Source organism: Hyla sarda, chromosome 3 (genome assembly GCF_029499605.1).
Source record: "Hyla sarda isolate aHylSar1 chromosome 3, aHylSar1.hap1, whole genome shotgun sequence".
Lineage (NCBI taxonomy): Eukaryota > Metazoa > Chordata > Amphibia > Anura > Hylidae > Hyla > Hyla sarda.
The window spans coordinates 403,116,047-403,127,884 of record NC_079191.1 but is presented as its reverse complement, the minus strand read 5'-3'; the positions used below and the strand labels follow the sequence as shown (position 1 = coordinate 403,127,884).

Sequence of the window (11,838 nt, the reverse complement as noted above, 5' to 3'; positions counted from 1 at the left end):
TAAATGTTATAGTTAAAATGTTCTAAAACTTAAAATGATAAAAAAAAAAAATTAAAAACATATTAACTGCATAAAAAAATATATAAAAAAAATACCTTTTGACACTTTTCTCCAAGGATATTAAATATTTTGCTGCTGCCCAGAACAAATGATGGATTACAGAGATTAAACAACTGGCAGGGCCTTACCTGGTACATTCCAACGCCGATGTGTTTGGGCTCAATTTTCACCAGCTCGGCTAATGGATCTTGTACACGTCTTGCTATGGAAACTGAAAAACATAAAAAAAAGACGAGTGTATGGAATTTTACGTTCAAAATCTATAGTGTATATTTATACAGGCCTGTGATCTCCATGTTCAGTCTATAGATGAAGAGCTCACGTAAGACAAGAGTGTGACACCGCGGGGTGTCGCACACTATGAACCGGTCCTGACCTATGGATAAGTGTTTCGGTTTCGTAAGATGCTCCTCTTCGGAGATAGATTTTCAAAAGCTTAAAGTACTTAAAGTTTTTAAGTTATTCCACACTGATAAACACCTGAGTGTGGGAGAGAAAAAAGGAGAGACCGACACAGGCGCCTTGTGCCTTACCACTAAACAGGGATAACAGATTAAAACAAAGTCACAGTGAGCGGGCAGGACTTGCCCCTAGGTAGTGGCCGCTCACCTTGAGCGAATAAGGTATTCGTATATAACCCACATCGTGGGTGACAGAAGGGCTGGAACTGCTGCTGAGCCTGGGTCCCAGGGAAGGAAGAGATGCGATCCTGATGGAAGTGGAGGCGGAGAAGGAAAATATGACCCTTACAGAGGCGCTGCTAGTTCCAGAGTAATGTAGATGCCAACCAGAGGTATTGGTAAAAAAAACACCGGAGTGGTTTATTAGAGCATAAGAGGACAATGAAGTACACAGATGACGCGTTTCGGGGGAGCAACCCCCTTCCTCAGATCAGTGATGAAACGCGTCATCTGTGTACTTCATTGTCCTCTTATGCTCTAATAAACCACTCTGGAACTAGCAGCGCCTCTGCAAGGGTCATATTTTCCTTCTCCGCCTACACTGATAAACAAGCGTCTCTAGGTAGTTACCTTTACATGAAATGCATGTAACCATTATCAGTAGAGATGAGCGAACTTACAGTAAATTCGATTTGTCACGAACTTCTCGGCTCGGCAGTTGATGTCTTATCCTGCATAAATTAGTTCAGCTTTCAGGTGCTCCCGTGGGCTGGAAAAGGTGGATACAGTCCTAGGAGACTTTTTCCTAGGAATGTATCCACCTTTTCCAGCCCACCGGAGCACTGGAAAGCTGTACTAATTTACGCAGGGAAAGTCATCAACTGCCGAGCCGAGAAGTTCGTGACGAATCGAATTTACTGTAAGTTCGCTCATCTCTAATTATCAGCTACTAGAAGAAATATTAATGTTACTAACATCTGCAAAAAACTAAACAAAACAAAAGAAAAAAAAAGGTATAAAATTATAGCCATGGTATTCATAACCATAACCATTCACTCTCTATGAATTTTCTATCTATACACTTTCCATTGGGGACACGGCAGATGTTTAGGTGGTAGTCCAGTCCTGCCCAGAGACAGCCAGCATCTCCTTAGGTATGAACTTCCCAGATTCAGTAATGTCTTGTCTACAGTCATTCAGATGCTGTGGCTGGAACCAGATTCACTTGATGTAGCCCCCACAGGAGATGAAATCTTTATGGCTTACAAAGAAGATGTTTTTGTTTTTAAACCGGAGACAAAATTGTGGTCAACCACGGCTTTGACTCCGGTTTAAAAACCGTACTGCAACCGCATACGTTTTTTTTTAACATGGACGTCAATGGGAAACGCACATGTATACGGTTCCATACGGGAAAAACGTATACGTTTTTACTTTGCACATGCGCATTTTAATCCTAAAGTCCCCACCCAAGACCCCTCCCATTAAAAATGGACAACATTTTCAAAAACGTATGGGTTTTTTTTTCTATAAAGACTGACGGAACTGTATGCACTTTTAAAAACAGTATACTGTTTAAAAACGCATACGGTTTACTTTTTTCCATACTGTTCCATCCGTTTTTTTGCCATACGGTTTTCTTTAGAAAAACGGATTGAAAACAGTATGGCAAAAACGTAGTGTGAACCCAGCCTAATACTGTTCACTGTCACTTCCAAAGTCTTTTGGTGGCCCATGACTTTCCCCTTTTCCCATGACATAAACATCCAATGGTTTTGAACTGCTTTATCTATGCAGTTTCTATTAAAAGAACAATTATCAAATTTATTCTGAAAGTTTTGCTGTGCTGTCACAACAGACCACATTCTTGCTAATCACAACACGCAGTTAGGTTTTTCTTCCCGCCATCTTATTTTTTCTCACCAGATCACACCTATATTCTTTCACCTACGTTCTTTTTTACCTAAGGCCAAGTAGCAGTGCTTCATGACTTTCCAATTCAATAAAAGACCCAGCCATTCTACAAAACCTTCCTTAGCCAACAGAGAGACCGCTCTATAACCTTGATCCCTTCTCCACCCCTTCCACTACATACGTAAATATTCGCTCATGCAATCTAGAAAGGTACTACTGTATCTTTACACATGGCCCAGACCATTCCTCTTCATGTCGCCATCTAAGACCCCCTTTACATACAGTATATCAGGTGGCATTTCAAACTGACAATGTAGAAATGGCCGAATAGGAAATGGATGTTAAAACGAATCCAATTTGTTAGAATGGTTGTAAACACTGGACAGGGAAATGTATCTTTCTGTGTTCCCCCATTTTGCCTGCACAATTAATCAACACAGGATGCTAAGAAAAACTGATGCCCATTGGCATCAGTTGCGGCAAGTTTTAGGCTAGGTTCACCCCAGCCTTCCGTCACACTGTGGCTCGTTTCACATTAGGCCTCTAAAAACTGAAAGCTGTGCTGTGATAGGTTGTTGTAGGCAACTAATATATTTTGCTTTGATTTTCTGCATCATCTTTTTTTAAAACATCCTGAACATAAAAATTCTGATAATCCAACACCCTTAATGGTTTATTCATATGTACAGTATTCTGTGCAGATTTGATGCGCAGGATTCTCTGCTGCAGATTTCAATGTAAACTGAATGACTGAACACAGCTTGAAATCCTGCGCATCAAATCTGCACCGAATACTGTATGTGTGAATAGACCCTAACAGTACAAAGGTGATAAACGATTGGAAAGAACATGCAACATGGTTTATTCTATGTACACACATAAACACATGCAATGCTATCAAACCGTATTTGCCCTTTCTCAGTTACTTCTTGTTTTTGTCACATTTAATGAGTTACAGTCCAGACATGCCAAAAATGTAGAACAGTCCTGTAACCTGCTGCTATCACGAGCTACAATCCAGTGAAGTGCGTGGCGTTGCACGCTTCATTCCCCAGCTATCACTTAAATAGCCTGCATTAGTCTGTGGAGTAAACTTCACCGGGTTATATTTCACGATCACATTGGGTCCCAAGGACTGACACCCAGTGAGATGTAAACTTTTGACATGTCCGGGTGACATGTCATAAATGTGTGTATATATTTATGTATTGGTTGGGTTAGTTGGATGATCTGCAACTTGTAAAGCAATATTGTTTTATATATATATATATATATATATATATATATATTAGGGGTGTGAATCGCCAATTTGGCGATTCGATTCGAATCGCGATACCAGGGTGGCGATTCGATATATGGCGATACTGTCATGTTGGCGGTTTATTGTAGAATCCAAAATAAGTCCAAATGCCGGCCTTATAACTCCCCGGTGCGTCCCGGATCTCTTTTTCATTGCCAGCCATGTTGATGCAGCGTTCACTCTGCAGCAGCTACCGCGAGACTACAGACTCAGACCAAACAGGAAGGAGAACGTACGCACTCACAGGACAACTCTCGCGGGATCTTGTTCTTTCTCAGCTGAGACTCGCAGCTGAGAAAGAACAAGATCCCGCGAGAGTTGTCCAGTGAGTGCGTACGTTCTCCTTCCTTTTTGTTCTGAGTCTGTAGTCTCGCAGTAGCAGCCTGCGAGTGGGACAGAGCTGATAACAGGTACACTGCCAACTAGTGGTCAGGAGTTTAAGTGTTATAAAAAAAAATAAGACAGACAAATAGGACTGTGAGTGAAATACAGTAAATGTTAATTATAATAATTTATAAAAAAAAAAAACGATTCACAGAATTTTAAAATCGATTCAGTATCGCGAAACAAAAAAATCGCGATAATCGTGCGATTTTTTCTTACATCCCTAATATATATATATATATATATATATATATATATATATACACACACACAAGCAAAAAGAAAAATAGCCAGCACAACAACCTAATACACGGGTGCACACTGCTATGGCAGATACAGAGTATACAAGAAAAGAGGATTGCAGCAGCACACATTGGTCAAAAAATTGAGGCTCTTAGCGCACTTTTTGATCAAAATGTGTTCCCCATCCACCACGGGGAGGTGGCCTCATTTAGGATGGGACCCTAGCACAAATTCTGAGCCTAACGCTCAAATATCCACTCACCTCTGCTGGGCATATAGCCTCTGACTGGGTGACATGCTGGATCCATAAACAATTTAAAACTCCACCTGTGAAAAAGGGGGAGGGGTGCACAGCTAAAGAGGGTGCCATTCCCCCTGAGTTATACATACAAGCAAAAACAAAGATAGCCGGCACAACAGCTTAATACATGGGTGCACATTGCTATGGCAGATACAGAGTATACAAAAAAAAAGCATGTCACCCAGTCAGAGGCTATATGCCCAGCAGAGTTGAGTGGATATTTGAGCGTTAGGCTCAGAATTTGTGCTAGGGTCCCATCCTAAATGAGGCCACCTCCCCGTGGTGGATGGGGGACACGTTTTGATCAAAAAGTGCGCTAAGAGCCTCAATTTTTTGACCAATGTGTGCTGCTGCAATCCTCTTTTTTGTATACTCTGTATCTGCCATAGCAGTGTGCACCCGTGTATTAGGTTGTTGTGCTGGCTATTTTTCTTTTTGCTTGTATGTATAACTCAGGGGGAATGGCACCCTCTTTAGCTGTGCACCCCTCCCCCTTTTTCACAGGTGGAGTTTTAAACTGTTTATGGATCCAGCATGTCACCCAGTCAGAGGCTATATGCCCAGCAGAGGTGAGTGGATATTTGAGCGTTAGGCTCAGAATTTGTGCTAGGGTCCCATCCTAAATGAGGCCACCTCCGTGTGGTGGATGGGGGACACGTTTTGATCAAAAAGTGCGCTAAGAGCCTAAATTTTTTGACCAATGTGTGCTGCTGCAATCCCCTTTTTTGTATAATATATATATATATATATATATATATATATATATATATATATATATATGACAGTAACGCTTTAAACATTTCAGATCGTCCAACTAATTTTATTGTGCGCTAAAGATAATGCAAAATGCATCTTTTACATTATCATTACACATATATTAAAAATATACATCACAAAAAAAAAAAAAAAAAAAAAAAACACTAAACTAGTCATGCCCACCTCAGCAGTAACAACTATAATCAAATGTCCATGATAACCTGCAATGAGTCTTTTTCATTGATATTGATGAATTTTGGCCGACAATTTTTTTTAATATTGTGTCTCCCTGTCAACTGAAAATAAAACATACTCCCCTCCCCACCAGTAATAAGACTTCTGGTGGTCCACGTTGCGGTCCTATTCTTCCTCGTTCCTCCTCAGCCCATTGACTGGCTGAGTGGACTAAAAAAACATAATCGGAGGGAGGTCTTGCTACATTGAAAGGTCTTGCTAGAGAAACTCATTGGGATTAAAGGGGTATTCCAGGCAAAACCTTTTTTTATATATATCAACTGGCTCCGGAAAGTGAAACAGATTTGTAAATTACTTCTATTAAAAAATCTTAATCCTTCCAATAGTTATTAGCTTCTGAAGTTTTCTGTCTAACTGCTCAATGATTATGCCACGTCCCGGGAGCTGTGCATGATTGGAGAATATCCCCATAGGAACTACACAGCTCCCGGGACGTGAGTCATCAGAGAGCAGTTAGACAGAAAACAACAACTCAACTTCAGAAGCTAATAACTATTGGCAGGATTAAGATTTTTTAATAGAAGTAATTTACAAATCTGTTTCACTTTCCGGAGCCAGTTGATATATAAAAAAAAGTTTTGGCCTGGAATACCCCTTTAAAGTCAAGCCCCACACTCCAAACTCCAAAAATGTTGTTTCTTTGGAGCCATTTCAGTAGTGGACTTGCTTGTGTGCTTCAGATCATTATCCTGCTATAAAAAAGCATCTGCGCTTAAGCTTTACGAGTTGATGGGCAGGCGTTCTTCATCAGGATTTTCCGATATAGCACAATTTCTGGATGCACCAAGTCATCCAGGCCTTACAGAAACAAAGCAAAGCCTCAGACCATCACACTAGCGCCACTCTGTCTGACTGGTGGCATGAAGCTCTTATTGTGGATGGTGGTGATAACTTTATACCACAAAACAAGACCTTTGTCCTCCAAAAAGGGCCTATGCTACTTCTCAAGAAATATACAGTGATCCCTCAACTTACAATGGCCTCAACATACAATGGTCTTTTCTGGACCATTGTAACTTGAAACCAGACTCATCATACAATGCTATGGAATCTGCAAAACGTGTCAATGGCTGGAAGAACCGACCAATCAGAATGGACATTTCACTGGTAAAACCCATGTATTCCTAAAGTGCATGCACTGACTGGTGTCTGGTAGCGCCCCCTACAGTACAGGGAGGTATTACATGTTCTGTACTCTTTACCGGTGCCAGGGTTAGCTGCTCCTTTGGGCATCATGTGAGGGCGGCTCCATTTTCCTTTTTTTTTAGGACATTGCGTGTTCTTTACAGGACCCTGAAGAAGCTTCTGTCCTCTACCTAGACCAGTGTTTCCCAAAGAGGTTGCCTCCAGCTGTTGCAAAACTACAACTCCCAGCATGCCCGGACAGCCAAAGGCTGTCCGGGCATGCTGGGAGTTGTAGTTTTGCAACAGCTGGAGGCACCCTGGTTGGAAAACACTGACATAGATAGTGAATTACAGCTCCCAGCAGATCTTTATTACTTTTATATATAAGGATTTGCTTTATATATATATGTTAATTATCTACTTATATTTCTTTAATCCTGACTTTTTCCTATTTTTGGATGACATATTGGTGTCTTCAGAACCAATGACCAGGTTTCCATAGAGTTATGGTCTCAACATACAATGGTTTCAACATACAATGGTCGTCCTGGAACCAATTAATATTGTAACTTGAGGGACCACTGTACACAAAAAATATGCAGATAATATAATCAATCGGGACCTTTAGGGACACAGAAAGAGTCCCGCATATACAATTATTAGTCCTAATGGTACAAAAGGCCCAGCTGCAAAAGAGGATAGTTTTGCAACCTAGGACACTTAATCCAGACCTCAGCAGAGATGGTTCAGTTTTAGGGGTATTGTTGTTGCCTGGCACATTACTGGGACTTCCAGACCACTGCATACAGGATTAATTGAACTTTACTGTAATACATTTTACATCTGCAGCCAGTAGGCTCAATTACTAATCTTTCCCACCGGATACGACAACATGCGTAAGTTAAAACCCAGAATGTTCTTTATAAAGGTTTACTACTGGAAATATCATTTATATGTTTATACACTTAGGAGGCGGCTGATACTTTTTTAATGATCATAAAACTATGGGATTACACCAAATAAACCGGCCTTGTATAAGCAGCGCTGTAAGGCTCAGTAAACATGCAGCAGTAGTTTTTACTGCGGCACCTTGACGCAAATCCACAGTGGATGCCCTAAACCAGGTGGATGCTACTGCAGATTAAAGGGGTATTCCAGGAAAAAACTTTTTTATTTTATTTATATATATATATATATATCAACTGGCTCCAGAAAGTTAAACAGAATTGTAAATTACTTCTGTTAAAAAAATCTTAATCCTTTCAGTACTTATGAGCTTCTGAAGTTAAGGTTGTTCTTTTCTGTCTAAGTGCTCTCTGATGACACCTGTCTCGGGAAACGCCCAGTTTAGAAGCAAATCCCCATAGCAAACCTCTTCTAAACTGGGCGGTTCCCGAGACAGGTGTCATCAGAGAGCACTTAGACAGAAAAGAACAACCTTAACTTCAGAAGCTCATAAGTACTGAAAGGATTAAGATTTTTTAATAGAAGTAATTTACAAATCTGTTTAACTTTCTGGAGCCAGTTGATATATATATAAAAAAAAGTTTTTTTCCTGGAATACCCCCTTCAAGCGCTAACCTTTACCCCTGCTAAATGCAAAGAGATGAAATGTGCTGTGAAAATCCTCTGTTGTAATTGATGAAGTCAGATACAGCATAAATAAAAGAAATGCAGATTACGCAGTACGACGGATGGCGGATGCCAGAAAGGCATAGCCCTGATGTATACCTCAAACGGACCCTGCAAAATGTAGTGTAAAATGAACCTTATGGAGACAGGGGGGCATATGCTGCCACCGCTCACAGCAGATACAGTACATGCACTGCTGTATGGAACAGCTGAGCTCATAAACGTTACATGATCCTCACCAGTCAATTTATTGTTAGATTAATAAATATATAGGGCCCTGACTGCACATTCTAGAATTTCTCATGGATTTTCACATTGAAATCCACAAGAAATTTGTAACCAATCTGACGAAAAAAATAAATCTGCATAAGGGTGCATGCACACCACGTTTTCACGCTACGGGTGCCGGATCCGGATGGGGGAGGGGAAAACCGTGCGCTCCCGTACCCCAGCTGTAGCGACGCCCTAATCCCTTGACTTTAATGAGCCGACTGGAGTCACCGTTTTACTCCGGTCGGCTCATTTTTGACCCATATCCAGTTTTCTGACCGGACCTCAAAATATAGTATACTACGTTTTGAGGTCCGGTCAGAAAACCGGATATGAGTCAAAAATGAGCCGACCGGAGTAAAATGGTGACTCCGGTCGGCTTAAGTCAATGGATTAGGGCGTATGTCTGTCTGTTGTACGGGAGCGCACGGTTTTCCCCTCCCCCATCCGGATCCGGCACCCGTAGAGTGAAAACGTGGTGTGCATGGACCCTAACAGGAAGCATGCTTATTTTTTCACAGATGCCACCTGAAAAAACAAATAAATAAATAAACAAACAAACAAAAAAATGGTGGATTAGCTTCATGTAGATTAGCCCTTATGAATCGGACTGATTAGGGAAAATTAAACTTTACATTCACAGCAGAAATCTGAGTGTTTTGCTTGGATTTCTAAGACAGATGCTAAGGTTAATACAGTACATGTTGGATTTGCTACAGATGTCTGTGGTGATGCTACACCATGTTAGGCATTAATCTTACCCTGAGGTTGGCGCAATGAAGACCCCTTTGTATGTAAACGGTAGTGCGTACAGTATGCATCCCCGCTCATTCCACATATACTGCATGAGCAGTAATGCATACAGTACGTATCACCACTCAACTACTGTACCACAGAAGGGCAACAGGTTATAGAGCACTGACCTAATGTGCAATAAGGGTGGTGCACAACGTAAGAGTAAAAGTAGGGCCCAGTCAGTGTGTTTGTAAAAGCAAATCCGACAGAAGACCTGAATAAAAAAAATAAAGTGATTCTTGCAATGTATTGGGTATCATCATAGCATAACTACTAATAAACTGTTTTTCGATCCTGCTTGAAAAGGTATAAGTTATTAATACTTGTCATTTAGAGTCCTTTAATGGTACGGGCACAGATGAAGATAGAATGGGCACCTACTTTAACTACTCGTATGTCAAGATCAGCATTGATTAGCATTGATCTTAACAGAGTCTGTGGAGGTGTATTCATGATTACCTTGGAATATTGACCATGAACAATATGATGCACCTAAGGACTACAGCTGATGAGGAACACATATGTTTGCTGAGTAGTGTGGCCCTGTGATCAACCCCTCCTTACCTCCATAGATCCCCTGGTCGATCACAGACTGTAATGTATTGTTGTTCGACATTGCTTTTTTTTAAAAAGAGAGATTGAGCGGAATGTTAGTATAGCATGTGGTATAGTGTATAGCTGTACAGTATATTGTACTGTCATGCTTTGTATAATTGTAATTTATAGTATGACTTGTAATGATGAGTGAATGATCGATAAAGCTCTTTCAATACCTGATGAGGAACATACAATAGGGCAAAAAAATATTTAGTCAGCCACCAATTGTACAAGTTCTCCCACTTAAAAAGATGAGAGAGGCCTGTAATTTTCATCATAGGTATACCTCAACTATGAGAGACAGAATGAGAAGAAGAAAAAATCCACAAAATCACATTGTCTGATTTTTAAAGAATTTATTTGCAAATTATGATGGAAAATACGTATTTGGTCACCTATAAACAAGCAAGATTTCTGGCTCTCACAGACCTGACTTCTTCTTTAAGAGTCTCTTCTGTCCTCCACTCGTTACCTGTATTAATGGCACCTGTTTGAACTTGTTATCAGTAAAAAAGACACCTGTCCACAACCTCAAACAGTCACACTCCAAACTCCACTATGGTCAAGACCAAAGAGCTGTCGAAGGACACCAGTAACAAAATTGTAGACCTGCACCAGGCTGGGAAGACTGAATCTACAATAGGCAAGCAGCTTGTTGTGAAGAAATCAACTGTGGGAGCAATTATTAGAAAATGGAAGACATACAAGACCACTGATAATCTCCCTTTATCTGGGGCTCCATGCAAGATCTTACCCCGTGGTGTCAAAATTATCACAAAAACAGTGAGCAAAAATCCCAGAACTACACGGGGGACGAGTGAATTACCTGCAGAGAGCTGGAACCAAAGTAACAAAGGCTACCATCAGTAACATACAACGCTGCCAGGGACTCTAATCATGCAGTCACAGACATGTCCCCCTGCTTAAGCCAGTACATGTCCAGGCCCGTCTGAAGTTTGCTAGAGAGCATTTGGATGATCCAGAAGAATATTGGGAGAATATCATATGATCAGATGAAATCAAAGTAGAAATTTTTGGTAAAAACGCAACTTGTCATGTTTGGAGGAGAAAGAACGGTGATTTGCATCCAAAGAACACCATACCTACTGTGAAACATGGGGTGGAAACATCATGCTTTGGGGCTGTTTTTCTGCTAAGGAACCAGGACAACTGATCTGTGTAAAGGAAAGAATAAATGGGGCCATGTATTGTGAGATTTTGAGTGAAAACCTCCTTCCATCAGCAAGTGCATTGAAGATGAAAAATGGCTGGGTCTTTCAGCAAAACAATGATCCCAAACACACAACCCGGGCAACGAAGGAGTGGCTTCGTAAGAAGAATTTCAAGGTCTGGGTGTGGCCTAGCCAGTCTCCAGATCTTAACCCCATAGAAAACCTTTGGAGGGAGTTGAAAGTCCGTGTTGCCCAGCAACAGCCCCAAAACATCACTGCTTTAGAGGAGATCTGCATGGAGGAATGGGCCAAAATAAAAGCAACAGAGTGTGAAAACCTTGTGGAGACTACAGAAAACATTTGACCTCTGTCATTGCCAACAAAAAGTATATAACAAAGTATTGAGATTAACTTTTGTTATTGACCAAATACTTATTTTCCACCATAATTAGCAAATAAATAATTTAACCTGTTGGGGACGGAGGGCGTACCTGTACTGCCTTTCTATAACACGGGGCCACACCCACAGTGCCCCAGGCATGAGCAGTCAAGCGGCAGAATCATTGATCAATGGTTTTCTATGAGAAACAATTGATCAATGTAAAAGATCAGTGTGTGAGCTATAACATTGCA

At 40.8% G+C, this 11,838-nt stretch overlaps 1 protein-coding gene across 5 annotated transcripts in view; it reads right to left on the bottom strand.

The window, feature by feature from the left end:
- The window catches only part of SRBD1 (S1 RNA binding domain 1), a 264,119-nt gene that overhangs the window by 112,929 nt on the left and 139,352 nt on the right, over positions 1–11,838 (bottom strand). For all 5 annotated transcript variants that reach the window (XM_056568118.1, XM_056568119.1, XM_056568121.1 and 2 more), the window contains exon 18: positions 189–271. In XM_056568118.1, the coding sequence (XP_056424093.1) occupies positions 189–271 (83 nt within the window). The remainder of the gene's footprint in view (positions 1–188; positions 272–11,838) is intronic.